This window comes from Papilio machaon, chromosome Z, assembly GCF_912999745.1.
Source record: "Papilio machaon chromosome Z, ilPapMach1.1, whole genome shotgun sequence".
Lineage (NCBI taxonomy): Eukaryota > Metazoa > Arthropoda > Insecta > Lepidoptera > Papilionidae > Papilio > Papilio machaon.
Genome location: NC_060016.1, coordinates 9,697,658 through 9,713,936, shown reverse-complemented (window position 1 = coordinate 9,713,936; position 16,279 = coordinate 9,697,658). Strand labels below are relative to the sequence as shown.

Sequence of the window (16,279 nt, the reverse complement as noted above, 5' to 3'; positions counted from 1 at the left end):
AGCTAATTGTTTTGACATGAAAGTTAGTTTATCTCGTAGTTATTTATGCAGCACTACTTGAAGATTGTGAAGGTCCTCAGGCTGCTGAATATATATGAACTTCATCATTAACATTAAAAGAGTTAAAGTTACAATGATTAGTTTAACTGCGCAGTGTAGAACGAAGGCTTCGAGAGTTGTCATAACTACTATTGCTAGACAACAATTTTTTTTAACATCCAATGTTTTTGTACTTATTTTTCTTTGGTGATAGTTTCAGGGCCAGGTATATCAGTAGAAATATGTTATTAAATGTCATGAGTCGTCATCTGCCAGTGTTAGTATAATAATTTAACTTCACGCATCTTTAGTGACTGAGCAGTCACTGTTTGCCTTGAACAGCCTTTGACAGTTTCACCAAGCTTGAAGTAGCCGGGCGCTTGGCCTAAACCTCCTTTGTAATTTTACTTTTTTTAATTAAATTATTAAAAGTAAGTTAAATTATTAATAATAATGCTCTAAATGCTGATATTTTAAATTTGATCTCATTTACTATAGTAATTTCATTTACATTTTGCAACATATGTAACAAAGTAAATAAAACGACTTAGAAATAATTACCTATTTACAAAACTTTTATCTACCTTTTTTTACGATGTTTGTGGTTTGACATCTTGATTTTCATATACATTTTTTTGTATAATATATTTGTTAGAAGTATACATATGTCGTAAAATATATTCCAAACAGCTGGGTGATAAAAATCCCTTAAAACATACAAAAAAAAACAAACATGCTTCGTATTAAATTAAATCTTTTGCTGGTACTTATACTTTTTTTGATATTATTTTGACTCGGGCATTGCAATGCGTGCCGCGAACTAAAGTTTTTAAAAAAACCATACATCTTCTATTTAGAAAATAATATTACTAAGTTTTCTATGGGCGTGGCTCTGTTTTAAATGAAAATTTAAAAAAAAAAAAAATTAAGTCCCTGAAAAGAACACCATTAAAAACATCTATAAAACATTTTTGTACTTCTTTAATGAGCACTGGTCTATTTTTATAACATTTTACGAACATAAACTACTTTGTACAAACAAAAATTAAATAATGTGTTTCATACATTAAATATTTATCACATATTTCACAATGAAATGTCTTATACTACAATAATTTATACAAATACTCTAAAACTACTTACTTAGTGACTACTTTTACTACAATTGACTACGAAAACTAACAAAAATATCTACAGAACATACTTTATATTTCCATATCTAGCCTATTTTAATCCACAATTGGAGGATATAAAAATAATTCACTTTGAAAACTTCATCACATATGTACAGTGAAACCTGGTTAAGTGAGTCATCAAGGGACCTGCAATGTCGTTTCACTTATAGAGGTATTCCACTTACCCAGTGTCTCAGATATACAGGTATAAATAAATATCTGTCTCATTTACAGAGGGTTCCATTAATAGAGGTGAGAATACAGGTTATTTCAGTTATACGAGATAACGATTGTAGCTTTCGTTTTGACATTTTTCAAATAAACATCTGTATGATAGTAAAGCGAAACTAAAACTGAAGGTAATTGAAGCTCAAATTTGTACTTACGTACTTGGAATTACGTGTGGAATTTGTGGGTAGAATAAGAATGAGTAAACAAACAATGTTATCTCAGTTACAGAGGTTTATGCATATAAAATTTACTCGCTGTCTCAGTTATAGAGGTAACTATGATGATAAATCGAAAGAACAAATCCCAGATATAGAGGTTTACCTCGTCCCACTAACAGAGGTAATTCAGTGCCAAAGTGTTGGGACCTCAGCATGAGTTCCAGTTATAGAGGTTTCTCACTTATCCAGGTCCCACTTAACCAAGTTTCACTGTATATGTAAAGATAAACTAATCGCCAATAATGTTCGAAACATAGTTTAGAGAAACATTTATAAATCATGTTAATTTAACATTACACTAGCGGTATCATAGTCTATGTTCAGTATACAATTATCCGTAAGTGCAATTTATTTTTGTATTTCTTATATTTCTCTGTATAATCTCTGTTTAATTTTTTTTTAATCTTACCATGGATTTCTGACACTAAAATCTCTGTATAAAACATATCGTCATCCCAATCATTGTCTATCACAAAACAGAGATTACAACTTGCTTTAAACGGAGATTTCCAGTCTCAGAAACCCATGGTAAGGTAATTCGGTATCGTAACTTGTCAGTCCTTGATCATTACAACTGTATAAATATCTAATCACCATACAAGTATAACCAAGTGAAAACAACCATCAAGCTGTCGACAGCTTGGCGACTACTTGAAACGCTCCGTGTATGGCATACTTATCGTTGATTTATATAATGTAATATATCTGTACAACAGTATCTCTGTTTTGTCAAGGATCAAAGAGATGATGGTATATATTAAACAGGTTGGTCTCAGAAACCAACGATTAGTGACTTAAATTAACAGAAATCTATACCTTTATCAACAATGACACCCATCTCTACTAGAATAGCGAATGTTATAAAGATAGCATAAAGTACAATTAAAACTGCTCCCAATTTTTTTCTCAGTTGGAACTTCCCAAGAAATAATGTAACGTATAATGCTGCAACTGCTACTAATAAAGAACCCACGATGAATCCAATACCAGCAGAGTTTATATATACTGCAGTATTTTCCGCTCCTTGTCCTACTAATGTTAGGGTTTTTATGAGCCAAGGTAAGCCGAGAGCGAAGAGGATCGCTAAAGAATTAGCTCCCAATGCGTTCGAAACACCCATCCCTCCTTCACCTGAAAAAAAAAAAACAAATGTATTGACATCCACTTTGTTATTTACTTACACTTTATAAATGTACACCAATCGCCCGCTATTTCGCCTCGCTTTAGAAAATAGATCTAACAATCTCGTTGGGAATCTGTCGTTATTATGATCTACTAGCTATTGTACACGACTCTGTTCACGCGAAATTAAAAAAAAACTTCACCCAGACTATAGTCTATATCTATGACATTTTTACCTGAGGAAAAACATAAAAACAGACATACGTCCATTCATTCACTATTAAAACTAATTTAATTTTAAATAATACTTTGTAAAACTCTATTTTTCTTTAGCAATTGCTAAGAAAGCTAAAATAACAGTTTCGAAGAAAAAAAAATCAAATGCATTTAATGTAGTTTAGTAAAAAAAAATAGCAACATGTTTAAAACATACGGAAGCAAAGAGATTAAATCGGCTCTGTTCTATGTGTCCATAATAGCTCCTATCACTAGATTAACCGTACAATAATATTTCACGTAGTCAACAACGCAATCAATACTTCACTGGTCACACAAGATTGCCATTGATAAAATACATATTAAACGTCAGATAATCAAACATAATGATTCGCTGTTGCCTGAGTTATACACATGTTCGAATTTCAAGCATACTTCACATTCAATAAGTCAAATCGCTGTACGCTATGTGAATATTACACAGTTCAATTCGCTATTACGCAATATGCAATTAGTCTCAATTTAATCATATTTGTTTACACGTTTATGTAATCAGGAAACAAAGTTTACCTTTACATGTTTTAAATTAAAAAATTACATAGAGGAAAAGGGTAAGGAATGCTGGCGAAGCTGGGGTAACACATATGAGTACAGTACCAACAGTGCCAACAGGGGTCTTGGAAATGAAAAATTGAAATGATGACATTTCTGGGTGGGCTACATTACTAACAACTCTGAAATTAATACGGAGTCTGCAGAACATTGTAATCTTACAACCTTACAATGTTCTGCAGAATCCATATTGAGTGAGCTAATGGCAAGGAGATGATGATGACCTTACAATGCTTCAATGGACATAAGAGTGGAAGTAAAGTTATAATTCTATTAATAACATTATTCGAAGTTGTTCATATTTTCACATACCTCGTCTTGACATTATAAATATAGAACAGGCCTCAGGAAGACATCCTCCAAACGCCAAGAACGTCATCCCCATCACAGAGTCCGGTATGAAGAATGTGTGTCCTGAAATTACCATTTTTGAATACAAATTCCCTCGTATAAATACAAACATAAAGAAATAAATATGACATAACTTAAGTTGCTGATGGAGGAGCCATCTGTTAGTGCTATTTTAAAACCAGGCCAGTTTTTGAGTCTAAATATACAAATTGTACTAAATTGACTATCTATTATTATTAGCTTATTGGACTAATTTATATAATTCATAATATGAAGGTAAACTCGTTGGTATGTCAAAAATAAAAATGCAATAAACTTGTTCGGGTGCAAACAAGGAATCGAAATATCATAAGCTCTTAAGCATTAAATGATTAATATGTAACAAATAAATTTTTATCAAAATAAGTAAAGACTAACGACAATATTTTATTATCACTTTAATATATTTAGATTATTTTTTATCACATATTTAATATATCTACAATTATGTCGTAAACATAAGCTGACACTACCTAAAAATATCTATTTAATATTCAATAGGATTATTAGATCACAATTATCAAATAAATAATTTTATACCAAATTCATACTTGGTTTAATACTTGCATAGTGCCAACCAAACTTTATTGCAAGAGAATACATACAAGGTCAAATATCAACCTAGTACTGGTTATTGAAAGGAGGATTTTGTGTTTTATTTTTCTTATATTTACTTACCAATAACAGTCATACTCCATGACACGAAGTACGAATTAACACCGATCCACACAATGCACATAATAAAGGATAACGGATAAAGTTTCCTGTATTTTGAAGGCAAAGGTATTGTGAACGCTAGTATTAACTTGAGTGGCCAAGTGTACACCCACCAAATTCTATATGTCAATGAATTTTCTCTTGGGTACCGCCAAACACTCTTAGGAGGCTTCTCCAATTTTTCGGCTAAAGCAATAAAATAACAAGTTATAAAGAAAATCACATAAAATTTTGCCAAATTAAGTATTCCGCATGAACTGTATTAACGTTTGTCTAATTTATCTTATATCAACCAACATGTCTCTAAACCTCCACCATCAACGTACACCAACTACTCTTGTCAATTTAAATGATACGCTAAATGAATTTCATAATAATTTCAAGAAGGGCAACTCCCAAAAATAATAAGCAAATATTAACTACAATTTAAAAAACCGGGCATAAATGCATTACCTTTCTCGTTTACAGCAACCTTTTCGGGTATATTATTAATCACTACCTCGCTATTATTAAAGCCTTTATTATCAATGCCTTCTTCTGAAGACTTATTATCATTCGTCACGATATCTGGAAAAAAACAAATAATTCAGTACTTGAAGCAAATAAATTTGTGTAATTGATTAAGCATATATTAGAGTAGGTTATATCAGGATTACAAGGAATTTATCATTAAACATATTCTGTATTATTAAAAAAAACTAAACAAGGCAAGACTTTATAACATCGTCTAATTTGCCATCTTTCGACTGCATCATCACATAATATCAGGGAGGTTCGTGATCAAACGCTAGTTAGTTTGTACTGGTAACTTACTTAGCTTACTTCCATTATTATTCCGGTTTTTTCTTCCAATAATTGAATCGTATAAAGCGAATATCCTGAGACTGTTAAACATCACAATGAAATATGTGATGTACAGAATGCCAAGCACTAACGCTTCGTACCACTCTACTCTGCCGTCCCAAACAATTATCATCAGTGCGATTACGTTGAGCATATAAATGATGACATCTCTAGTTACTGGACGACGGTCAATTGATATGGGCTAAAACAAATAAAAATACTAATTAATAAATATATATTCACAGCGACCAAAACAATAAATGAATGATGGAATAACCTTATATGTTATTAAAGCCTTAGCATAAATTTTGCAAGCGCTGTTTTTAGAATACATATTGGGTCTTTTAATAAGTTTTTTTTAATTGTGCCCAACAAAATATCGTCAATAATAGACTTAACGTAATAAACAAAAAAATTTACTTTAAAAAAAACATTTCCCGTAATAAGAGGATTTAACAATTCAATATGATAAATGTAGCTGCAACCCCTCAGACAGATTGCGATACTCATATGCTAATTGATTTGTTTTTTCACAATTTAAATAGATTTAAACGAGTGGGGACATCTTTTTAATCCGCTTACTCTCATGTTGGAAAGTAGATTTATCAGGGATGGGTATATACAGGAGAGGGAAACATCTTTTTTCTGTAACTATTCTAACTTATTATGGAAGGCAACGAGCAGCGATCTAATTTGGTGGCACGTTTGTCACCTTGAACTTAAAAAAATCTCACTATCTGGCGAGTCCAACTCCTAATCCACTTCCTTTTTATTCTTCTTCCTATCCCTTCCTACTTTCCTTATCCTATAAAAACCACTGCTCTTTCCTAAAAAAAACGCAGGCAACTGTCATTTCAATGACTTCTTTCTTTCTCCCACATTCATATTTAAAGTTCATGTTACATCAATCATAGTAGTATAATAATGTTTTACACTTATAGCAGCGAGACCTCCGATTGCTGCTACACCTAGAGCGTTGAATATCGCCGAGCCGACTATTGTCCCGATGCCCATATCGGATTCGGTGAGAAATGTTGATATCACGTTGACGAAAAACTCGGGACATGATGTTGCCACTGACATAAATGTAGCCGCCGCAACGTTCTGTGTGAAAAAAAAAGATTACATGTAAATTAAAGACATCAGACAAGACATTACGGAGCAGGAACTTTTGTATACGAAATTAAAACCAACTTGAAACACATTTTTCGCAATTGTTGGTGTGAACCAGAAATCTTATTTTGGATGTTATAAAGTAATTTATAAAAGCAGTTCTATTATCTATATATATAAAAGAAAGTCGTGTTAGTTACACTATTTATAACTCAAGAACGGCTGAATCGATTCGACTGAAAATTGGTGGGCAGGTAGCTTAGAACCAGGAAACGGACATAGGATAATTTTTACACAAAAACTAGTGTTATTATAAAAAGTATCGTAAATCTTATAATATAAATGCGAATGTTTAGACGGATGAATGTGTTTGTTATTGTATATATGTTATTAGGTATCTCTAGAACAGATAAACGGATCGCAAGAATTTGCCATAGATGTACCTATGTAAAACATAGTCTGACATAACACTTAGGTTGGTGGTATCACCAATACCCGAAATTAATAAATGAACAACGAATTTAATTTGAAACCAGAGAGGTAGGCATATTTCAATTTACAAAAAGCGCATTGGCGTTCGTTTAAAAGACGAATATTGTGAAAAAAATCGGCACGTAACAAAACTTAGCGACAGTACTGGTAAAAATTAATTCATATGAAGTATTGATAATTTTAGTAGCACACTAAACAAAGATAAGTAAGGAGTACCCGTAACCGAGTGAATTTGTGTACTATTTATTAACAAAATGTAATTTTCTTTTTATTATATAGTTGAAAAGTCACAAACCTGAGGTATCTTCAAATCTTCACATATAAATTCGACACACGGAATGAAATAATCATTGCATACAATAGTCAAAAGAGTGAACGCGTATATTCCGAATAAAACGTACAGAAGAAATGCTCCTCTTCTCAGTTGATCGTCTGTAAAAATATGAACAATGTGAGGGCCTTTGTTATATTCGAGTGAGATAAACTTTTCTATGACTATGACTTTTTGAATTTCGAAAATAAAACACTCAAAATGTATCCGTAAACAATAAACTATCGTTTGATTTCACTCAAATTTTCCAGGTAATTGCTAATTTGATCAATAGAAACCAACAATTACAACAAATTAGGAGCTATTACTCCAGCTTCATATGAAATCAAATTTATCGAATAATTATTGGGTCTCAAATTATTAACATAAATATTTAAAAAAAATATTAAGAAAATAAAAAAATAAAAAAAATTAAACCAATTTATTACTTCGTTCAAAATTATCAAAGGAAAAAACAATCAAATTTGAAGGAAGAAAATTATACATTTATAAGACTCACCTGTGAATGTATCATCAGGAAAACTGTCGATTGAATCACCGCTAATACACTCGACCTCTCTGATAATATTCTCTGCCACTTCGGTCCTTGTCCGCAGCCATGGCGTCCAGTGCCACGTCTCCAATTCATCCTCGAGCTTCCTCATCAGGTCCTTCGTAACGTACACTGTCTCACCATTATTGTTGACTATTGGCACGAACAACGTGTCACTTGTCGAATCTGTATATAAATAAAAATTTACAATCACTCTGTAAACTATATACGTTATAACGTGGAATTTAATTTAAATTTTCTTTTTTATTGCACAATTTTAATTAAAAAAAAAACTAATATTTCTTTACGTGTCCGAAAGAGACTCGATGGACTATAAATTAAAAATGTAATTTGTCTACTGGATTTTCTGACGATGTTTGACGTTTGATTTTAACGCGCTTTTAATAGCTTCTGCAGTTTGTTACGTATCTAGCGACGATGACAATATTATTGAACATAACATATTTCACACGAGGGGAGAACAGTGGATCGGAGCAGGCAGTAAACAGTAGTACTACCGGGACAGAACAACGACGGAGAGTGTGCATTCAAACTATAGCAGTACTGCACTGTGTACTGCTCTTCATCACTTTTCTGCTCTCGTGTGGAACGAGCATAAATCAGTAATCTAGTTCGTCCGATTGTCGGTACATCGATTTTTGGAACGTTTAGGAAACATATCATGGTTATTTGCGATAACGTTATAGATTTTTTCCCCTTGTCACGTACATTATGCATCGAGTAAGAAAAATGAACATTATCTCTATGTTTATTTTCTTTAAAATATAAATAACCATAAAATAAAGTAAAAAAAGCAGAACTGTTTTATTTTTTGTGCAATTTTTAACAACATCCATTTATAATGAGAGTGTAAAATATGAAAAGAATTTAAAAAATCCTTCAACAATTCGATTAGCGTGTTTAAAGGCATAATCTATATTAATATACTAATCTTTACTGTATATCTAAATTATGTAAATTACGCCGTTTAATAATTCGTAAATCAATTTTGTCCTAACATATTTATTCTTAAACGTTTCCGCCTCAAATAATCACAGATAACGCTATGTACTTTTGTAGATATTAATTAAATACACTTTTACGATAAGTGGTTTTGTCTAACTTTACGTGCGATATCAATATATTATATACTAATCAGATCTATATATCAAGTGTATGTAGTTTATTATTGTAAGTACATATGTCTAACTTAAACAAATTAAATAAAAAAATACAGTCGAATTGATAACCTCCTTCTTTTTGAAGTCTACTAAAAATTGCAAGTAAATAAAATTTATCTTTAATAAGTAAAATTATAAGCTAATATAATTGTCCCAAAATTGACAATGGAGATTGGTCAGATTTCTTTTTTCTTCATATAATTTACATAATAGTAAACAAATTTTATTACATACGAGTATTACAAGTATGCCAGCAATCGTCTATATTGAAATACGACCATTGTTTACAGTAAAAGATTTTTTCCGCGCGGAATAAAAAAAATGCACACAAGATAAAAAGTTCCTATGTCCATCTCCTAGTTCTAAGCTACCTCCCCATCAATTTTCAGCTAAATCAGTTCGACCGATCTTGAGTTATAAATAGTGTAACTAACACGACTTTCTTTTATATATATAGATAGATGCATTTCTTCTGCGCATTAATTTTATCTATGTCAAATTTCACATTCATGGAGTCCTCTTATTTCCATAAAAAGGAATACAAAGTTAACACTTAACGTACTTTAATACGTATCATGAATGTACTTACTGAAATCTTCCAATGAAGTAACACTGGCCGTAGCACAAACTAAAATTATTAAACAAGAGGCGATCGCGTGCATTTTAAAATTTCTCCGATGTTGCCCCAACTGTATCTGCAACAAAAAGTCGATTTGTATATAACACATTAATTTGATAAAAGAAAATCTATAAAATGTGGCTATGGTTGTACAAAATGTAAATAAGGAAAAACTTTTGAACCTTAAAAGGCATTGCAGCAAGCGGTTATTATATTTATATAAGTATTTGTAGGTCAAAATATGCTTTTTTCTTGTTTCGAAATTTAATAAAAAAAAACTTTATAGACGATTTTATTTATCATTTATTACTGAACGTCTGATTAATAAATCATTCTATTATCGCCATTTTTACTGATCTTCATCGAACTTCTTATCTCTTTTTATTTAACTTAAAATAATTCAACAAATATGTCAAACTAGTTGTGGCCCGCGACTATATCCGCGTGGAATAAAAAAATAATCTTAATAAGTAGCCTATGTGTTCTTCCGGGCTATAATCTACATCTGTGCCAAATTTCATCAAGATCCGTTCAGTAGTTCCGGAGATACCTTCAAACAAACATCCATCCATTCATACATCCATCTAAATATTCGCATTTATAATATTAGTAAGATTAACATCAGACGTAATAATAATGTTATTATATTACGATAAAAATATTGGACTGATTATCGATAAATAAAATTCGAGCATCTAAATATTCTATAAACTCCAAATGGGAAAATATGATTTATACAGTTTATTTTTGCAACTAAATCAAAGCTCTGTTGGCCGTCACAATCTAATAGTTTGAATAACTAATGAATTCCACAAATACTAAGATTTATGTCATACTAATATTATAAATGTGAATGTTTAGATGGGTGGATGAAATTTGGCGTGGATGTAGAACATAGTCTGGAAGAACACATAGGCCACTAATTATTTTTTTTTCTATTTCGCGTGGACGCAGTCGCGGGCTACAGCTAGTAGATAATAATCAAAATTTTAAGTAATAGATATGAAAAACTCATAAAATTGTAATGAATTCTCACACTTTAAAATCGAAAAGCCTGATATAAATAACAATTAAAGGCATTAACCTTTTTAAAAGGATATTCCATCCTATTTCCAATCAGTCTTTATCATAATACAGCGTAATTGTATTAATATCACTGGAATGCATTTATGATAAAATATAATCCATAGCAACAATTTAAAAGCTAAGCAAAAATACTATAAGATATGGCTATAACATTATAATAGACAAGAAAGACATTGGTACGAGCATCAGGAATCTATTCATCGTCCTAGTTTCCCCAAAAGTTAGGCACATACAGTCATTGTATGTACTACAACTCTTCCAAACATCTCATTCATATCCTTAAACATAAAAACGAAATGCTTTAAACATAAATAATCCAAAAACTGCATTATCTTTGTAATCTTAGCATTCCATTAGTTAATGATTCACTAACAAACACTATAATATTCAGACAGTATGGCGGCTTGTGGTTAGCTGCGAGCATGTTGGTTGAGCGTATGGCGGAAAGCGCAGTTCACGTCTTTTTACATCCCACCGATATCTAATTGTTTGTCACAGTATCTCGTGTGAAATCACGAACTGCATAAAGTTTTAATAGTACTATATGGTAGTTATTTGTAATTTCTCTAAGGATTTTTGGGAATGTAAGCATTGTTTATAATTATTGTAACGACAAAGCAACGGAATTAGTTTTTTTCGTTTCCTCTCTCTTTTATGTTTAATACAATTGCCCTTGTAATTTTAGCTTTACTAATACATGTCCATGTTTGAAATTTAAAAATATTAATTTCAAATAATATGCATGTACAACCAGTAAAGAAGCGAAAAAGTGAAGTAAGCAGACAGCCCCTTCATAACGTTTTCTATTTAAACTTTCTCCTTGGCAATATTTTAATATAAATTTTCTTTGACAATGTATTTTAATTTTCCTGAGTAAAAAAATTACCAAACCTTTGTTAATTACTTTCAATAAAGGTTAATTAAATTCACCAGACAAATGTCAGTACTAGCTCGATTTTTGTAATATTAGAGATGGTATTGCAAGTGTTAGTTATTATATATTTTTACATAAATGTATATAATAAATTGTATATAAATTAAATTTAATTAACTAGCTTTTACCCGCGACTCCGTCCGCGCGGAATCAAAAATAGAAAACGGGGTAAAAATTATCCTATGTCCGTTTCCTGGTTCTCAACTACATACCCATGAATTTTCAGTCAAATCGATTCAGCCGTTCTTGAGTTATAAATAGTGTAACTAACACGACTTTCTTTTATATATATAAAGATAGAAGATAGATGTTTAATATACTCGTAATAAGGAAAATCATATATCTACATATCAAATTCATTGAACTGAATGTATATTTATGTTTAATTAGAGATTATGATTGATATTGTGTATATACACACTCAAAGCGGTACAATCTCTGAACACAATTTGTACGAACGATTTCGTTTGCAATACCTCAAACACTTAACAAAAGGATAAACAAACCGAGATATCTCATAAGTGTAACACAAACAAACTTGTGTAACAACACTTATCCTTTTATTAATCAATAACAAAACAAATAAAAAAAAAGATTACTCTCATTGACTAAAGTGCATCACTATCACGATTTGATAACCTATTTCTATTAAAAAGCCATGCACGCGACATTAGAAAAATAAATTATACGCTCAGCACATCACTCAATACTTACTGTAAACACTCTTGCCACCAAATCCAGAACACCTGCCCACAGAATACTAATTAAATATTAATAAACATCATCGATTTACAACAAATAACTCTCAGTCAGCATTCAGCGCGGATTTCATAGTCAACACTGAAATAAAGATACCAACGCCAGGGTTTTTAAATGATAATCTTAATTGATAAGGCTCCTTCGTAATGATTAGTGGTTACATTTAATATTCTCGTACCTGTATTTACTATTTGTCAATTTCATGATTTATAATTATCTTTCACTTTGATTTTTCACGCCCCATTTATTTATTAAGTAATATTTAACGTTCACCGAAAAACTTTTAGAGCGTCGGAAGCTGTTACACAATTGACTTGTAAACTGTAGGTCCTGGTTTCGAATCCCCATATGTACATTTATACGATGTTCTTACGGTGAAGGAAAACATCGTGATGCAACCTGCACATATCTGAGAAGAAATTCACAAAGATATGTGTGAAGTCAACTAACCCGCACTGGGCCAGCATGGTTTACTATGGCCTAGTCCCTAAACTAGGGTAGGCTCCCCTCAGTGGGGACATATAATGAGCTGTCTGAGCTGAATATTTAAATGAATATAACCATATACGAACGAGAATATTGTTTGAATAGACAATTACTAAATGAAATTGTTTAAATGAACACATTAACAATTGGTAATAATAAATGAACTCTTAAATGAAACATAATTGCAGCAATTAATTTCCATTTAGTTTATCTTCCTTCTCTACTCTTCTAAATCAATAACTGAATATAGAATTCAAATATAATACTAGTTATAGAGCGGAAGTTACGAGCACTTTCTTTTTTTTATTTAAAAAATCACACACTCTGCTACAAATGTCAAACTAGACAAAAAACTCTACCAGTAAAACTTTTTTAAAGGTACGGTTTTGTTGCTAATGTCCAATCTATATGTTCAATGTTTTTAACGTAACTAAAATATCTAGTATATTATCCGCTGCTAAATGAATAGAATATCAAATAAATGTTGTGTTAATTTGCTTTTTAAAAATATCTCTTTCACCGTTGATGCGTTCAGGGGCTTCTGGTTATAAAAAAAAAGGAATCAGTTACCCAAAAAAAATATTGCTGGATAGTGAGCGAATATCTGACTTTCTCTGTTTAATGTACCAATAATAATAATAAAACTTTATTGCAGACACTAGTAGGTCCATACAAAATCAACAGTCCAAGCCCGCTCTATCAACAATGAGTTGCAGGTAACTGTTGGCGCTGCATCTGGGATGCTGCTCTCTTTCTTGTCACTGCGGTAAATCCGTCAACACAATCCCAGATGCGCTACCGAAGCGCTGCAGCCCCAACAGGGGCCTGAACACATTGTACTGGACCCATGCAATGTAAAACGCGCGTGGAATAAAACAATTATATTAATTACTTAACTAATAACGAAATTTTGTTTTTCATATGTAGGAGTAAATAAATTTTTTTTAGGGTCGGCGACAGGCAGGCGGTCGGCCTTAAAAAAATACGCCAAATCTTTAAGGTTTATAAAAAGCTTGTATGCCGACCTCACGTGAGTGGGATAAGATGAAATAAAGAATTATTTTACAGTTGCCAGCAATCTTCTGGAACAAATTACCTTGACTTCAGAAGTGAATTTAAGGTCGAAGGTCATAGTACTAAATAGCTTACTGAGTACCCTTAATTTCTTTTTTTTTATATATTTTTTTAAGTATGAATTTAACTATTCCTACCCGTTCCTCGTCTTCAATTAAAGACTTCAGTGTATTCTTAATGAAAGATAAAACCGCATAAACCGACAAAGGGCCATTAGCACTTTAATTTTTTTTTCCCCGGCAAAAGATTCCCCGTTGTGTCATAGCACTCGCTAATTAAAACTGCTATTTAGCAATTTAAAAAATATATATTTTTATTATAATAAGAGACAGATTAAATAATCACGTTTTTGTGTTAACTTAAAAGTTAATAATGCATCACAGATATTATAGAATTTTTCTTTTAATGATCATTACATTGCTTGAGTAGTATTGTACGCGGAAATATGACAACCACCTCAAATAACTTGGTCACACGAATACATCAACATACCTCATAAAATTGCACATTATGTCGTTATCTGCCATTCTTTGATAAAACATAAATATAAAACTGATATTTTTCGTCTCAGAAACCTACGGTTACTAAGATGTTTTTATACGGGTTTCTCGATAACTATTGCAGCATTCTTTATGGTATATACTTTAGTGTGTCAAACTTACAGTTCTGTCAATTTAATCGCTATCTCAAATCAGTTTTAAATATTTTGCAAACCGATAAGATTATATAAACAAAAACTAGTGATAAATCGTAATTTAAGTTGATTTACTTCAAACTGATCTACGAGTCTTGTGTATTCTGTGTAAATAAACGCCGTGACAAAAGAGATTTTTATTTCCAATGTAAGTAGAATTCAGATTTGTTTGATAGATTATATCAAGTGGGGTTCAACTTAGCCTGGGTCATGTCTGTAACACGAACATACGAGGGTTGTTGCGGGTGACAACTTGTCTTTAATAAATAAATAATGACTGTATTTCATGTACTATATAACATCAAAATAGTTACGCCAACCTCTTGAAATCTCAACTCATAGCAATTAGATACCTTTATCCGACTCGAAAGACCAAAACTTTAGTTATGAATAAACGGACTGCATATTGAATGTAATAAAGTAAATTTGATGTAGACGGTAGGTGTTGCAATATGATTAAGACACTAAGTCAATTACCGCTGTAATGTTTATAGCCTTGGCGTTGACGGTCACATTTTCACGGCTACCATAAATTTGTTCGCAGACGTTTTAGATATTCGATGTTTTCACTCAATATGATTCGAGATTAGACATTTGTTATGTAAGCTCGCTCAAACAAAAGTGCTAAGAACTGTTTGTTTGGTTAAGAAATTCGGCCGCTTCTCATGAGAGCTTTATTTTGTTTGTGATTCGAATCATTTGGAAATTATAGTTGAACCTGGCAAGCAAGAATTCAAGGGACCGCGATTTTGTTCTCACTTTAGAGGTTTCTCTCTAACCCGTGTTTCTGTCTTATGAAGGTCGTCCGTCGGAGCCGGACAATTGTTACGGGCACAACGGGGGTTTCGTTCAGCCTTTTCCAGCCTTTTAGGAGATTATTATAAAACATTTTAAAATATCTTTTTGATTTATTTAAATAAAGAGTGTTTATATTGACGAGACTGGTTTTTTATTGAATCAAGAACAAAGAATCAATGTCGTGAAGAAAGAAAAAAAGAAAAAAAAAATATACAAAAAAGGTTGCGCGATGCGCACTGGCCACTCAACCCCGGGGCCGGTGTTGCCGCAACACAATATCTCTCGCTTATAGTTTCTTGTTTATCCAATTTTTGCTTATCCAAGTTCGGCAGTAATTACCACACGTACCTATCGTGATTCACTGACGTTAAATAAAAACTATCGCTTTTTTAATTGCTCTTATCATTGTTATTTAAGATATTCATTGTGATAAATATAATGTCCAAAACATACTAATATTATAAATGTGAATGTTTAGATGTTTGTTTGAGGATATCTTCAGAACGGCTCAACGATCTGAATGAAATTTGGCATACATGTAGAACAAGTTTTGTTTATTCCGTGTTATTCCGTTCCGGTGTTATGTTGACAGCTATTAATTACGTACAATGTGTACA

At 31.7% G+C, this 16,279-nt stretch overlaps 1 protein-coding gene across 1 annotated transcript; it reads right to left on the bottom strand.

Moving 5' to 3' along the window:
• Nucleotides 1–2,311: 2,311 nt before the first annotated feature.
• On the bottom strand, nucleotides 2,312–12,677 carry LOC106717128 (sodium/potassium/calcium exchanger 3-like). The gene is made up of 10 exons (XM_045686169.1): nucleotides 12,566–12,677; nucleotides 9,802–9,907; nucleotides 7,999–8,217; nucleotides 7,464–7,600; nucleotides 6,497–6,667; nucleotides 5,534–5,765; nucleotides 5,156–5,287; nucleotides 4,682–4,906; nucleotides 3,926–4,027; nucleotides 2,312–2,794 (listed from the first exon to the last, which is right to left on the bottom strand). Exons 2-10 carry the CDS (start codon nucleotides 9,872–9,874, stop codon nucleotides 2,463–2,465), a joined length of 1,623 nt encoding a protein of 540 aa, XP_045542125.1. The 5' UTR covers nucleotides 9,875–9,907; nucleotides 12,566–12,677; the 3' UTR covers nucleotides 2,312–2,462.
• Between the last annotated feature and the right edge of the window lie 3,602 nt (nucleotides 12,678–16,279).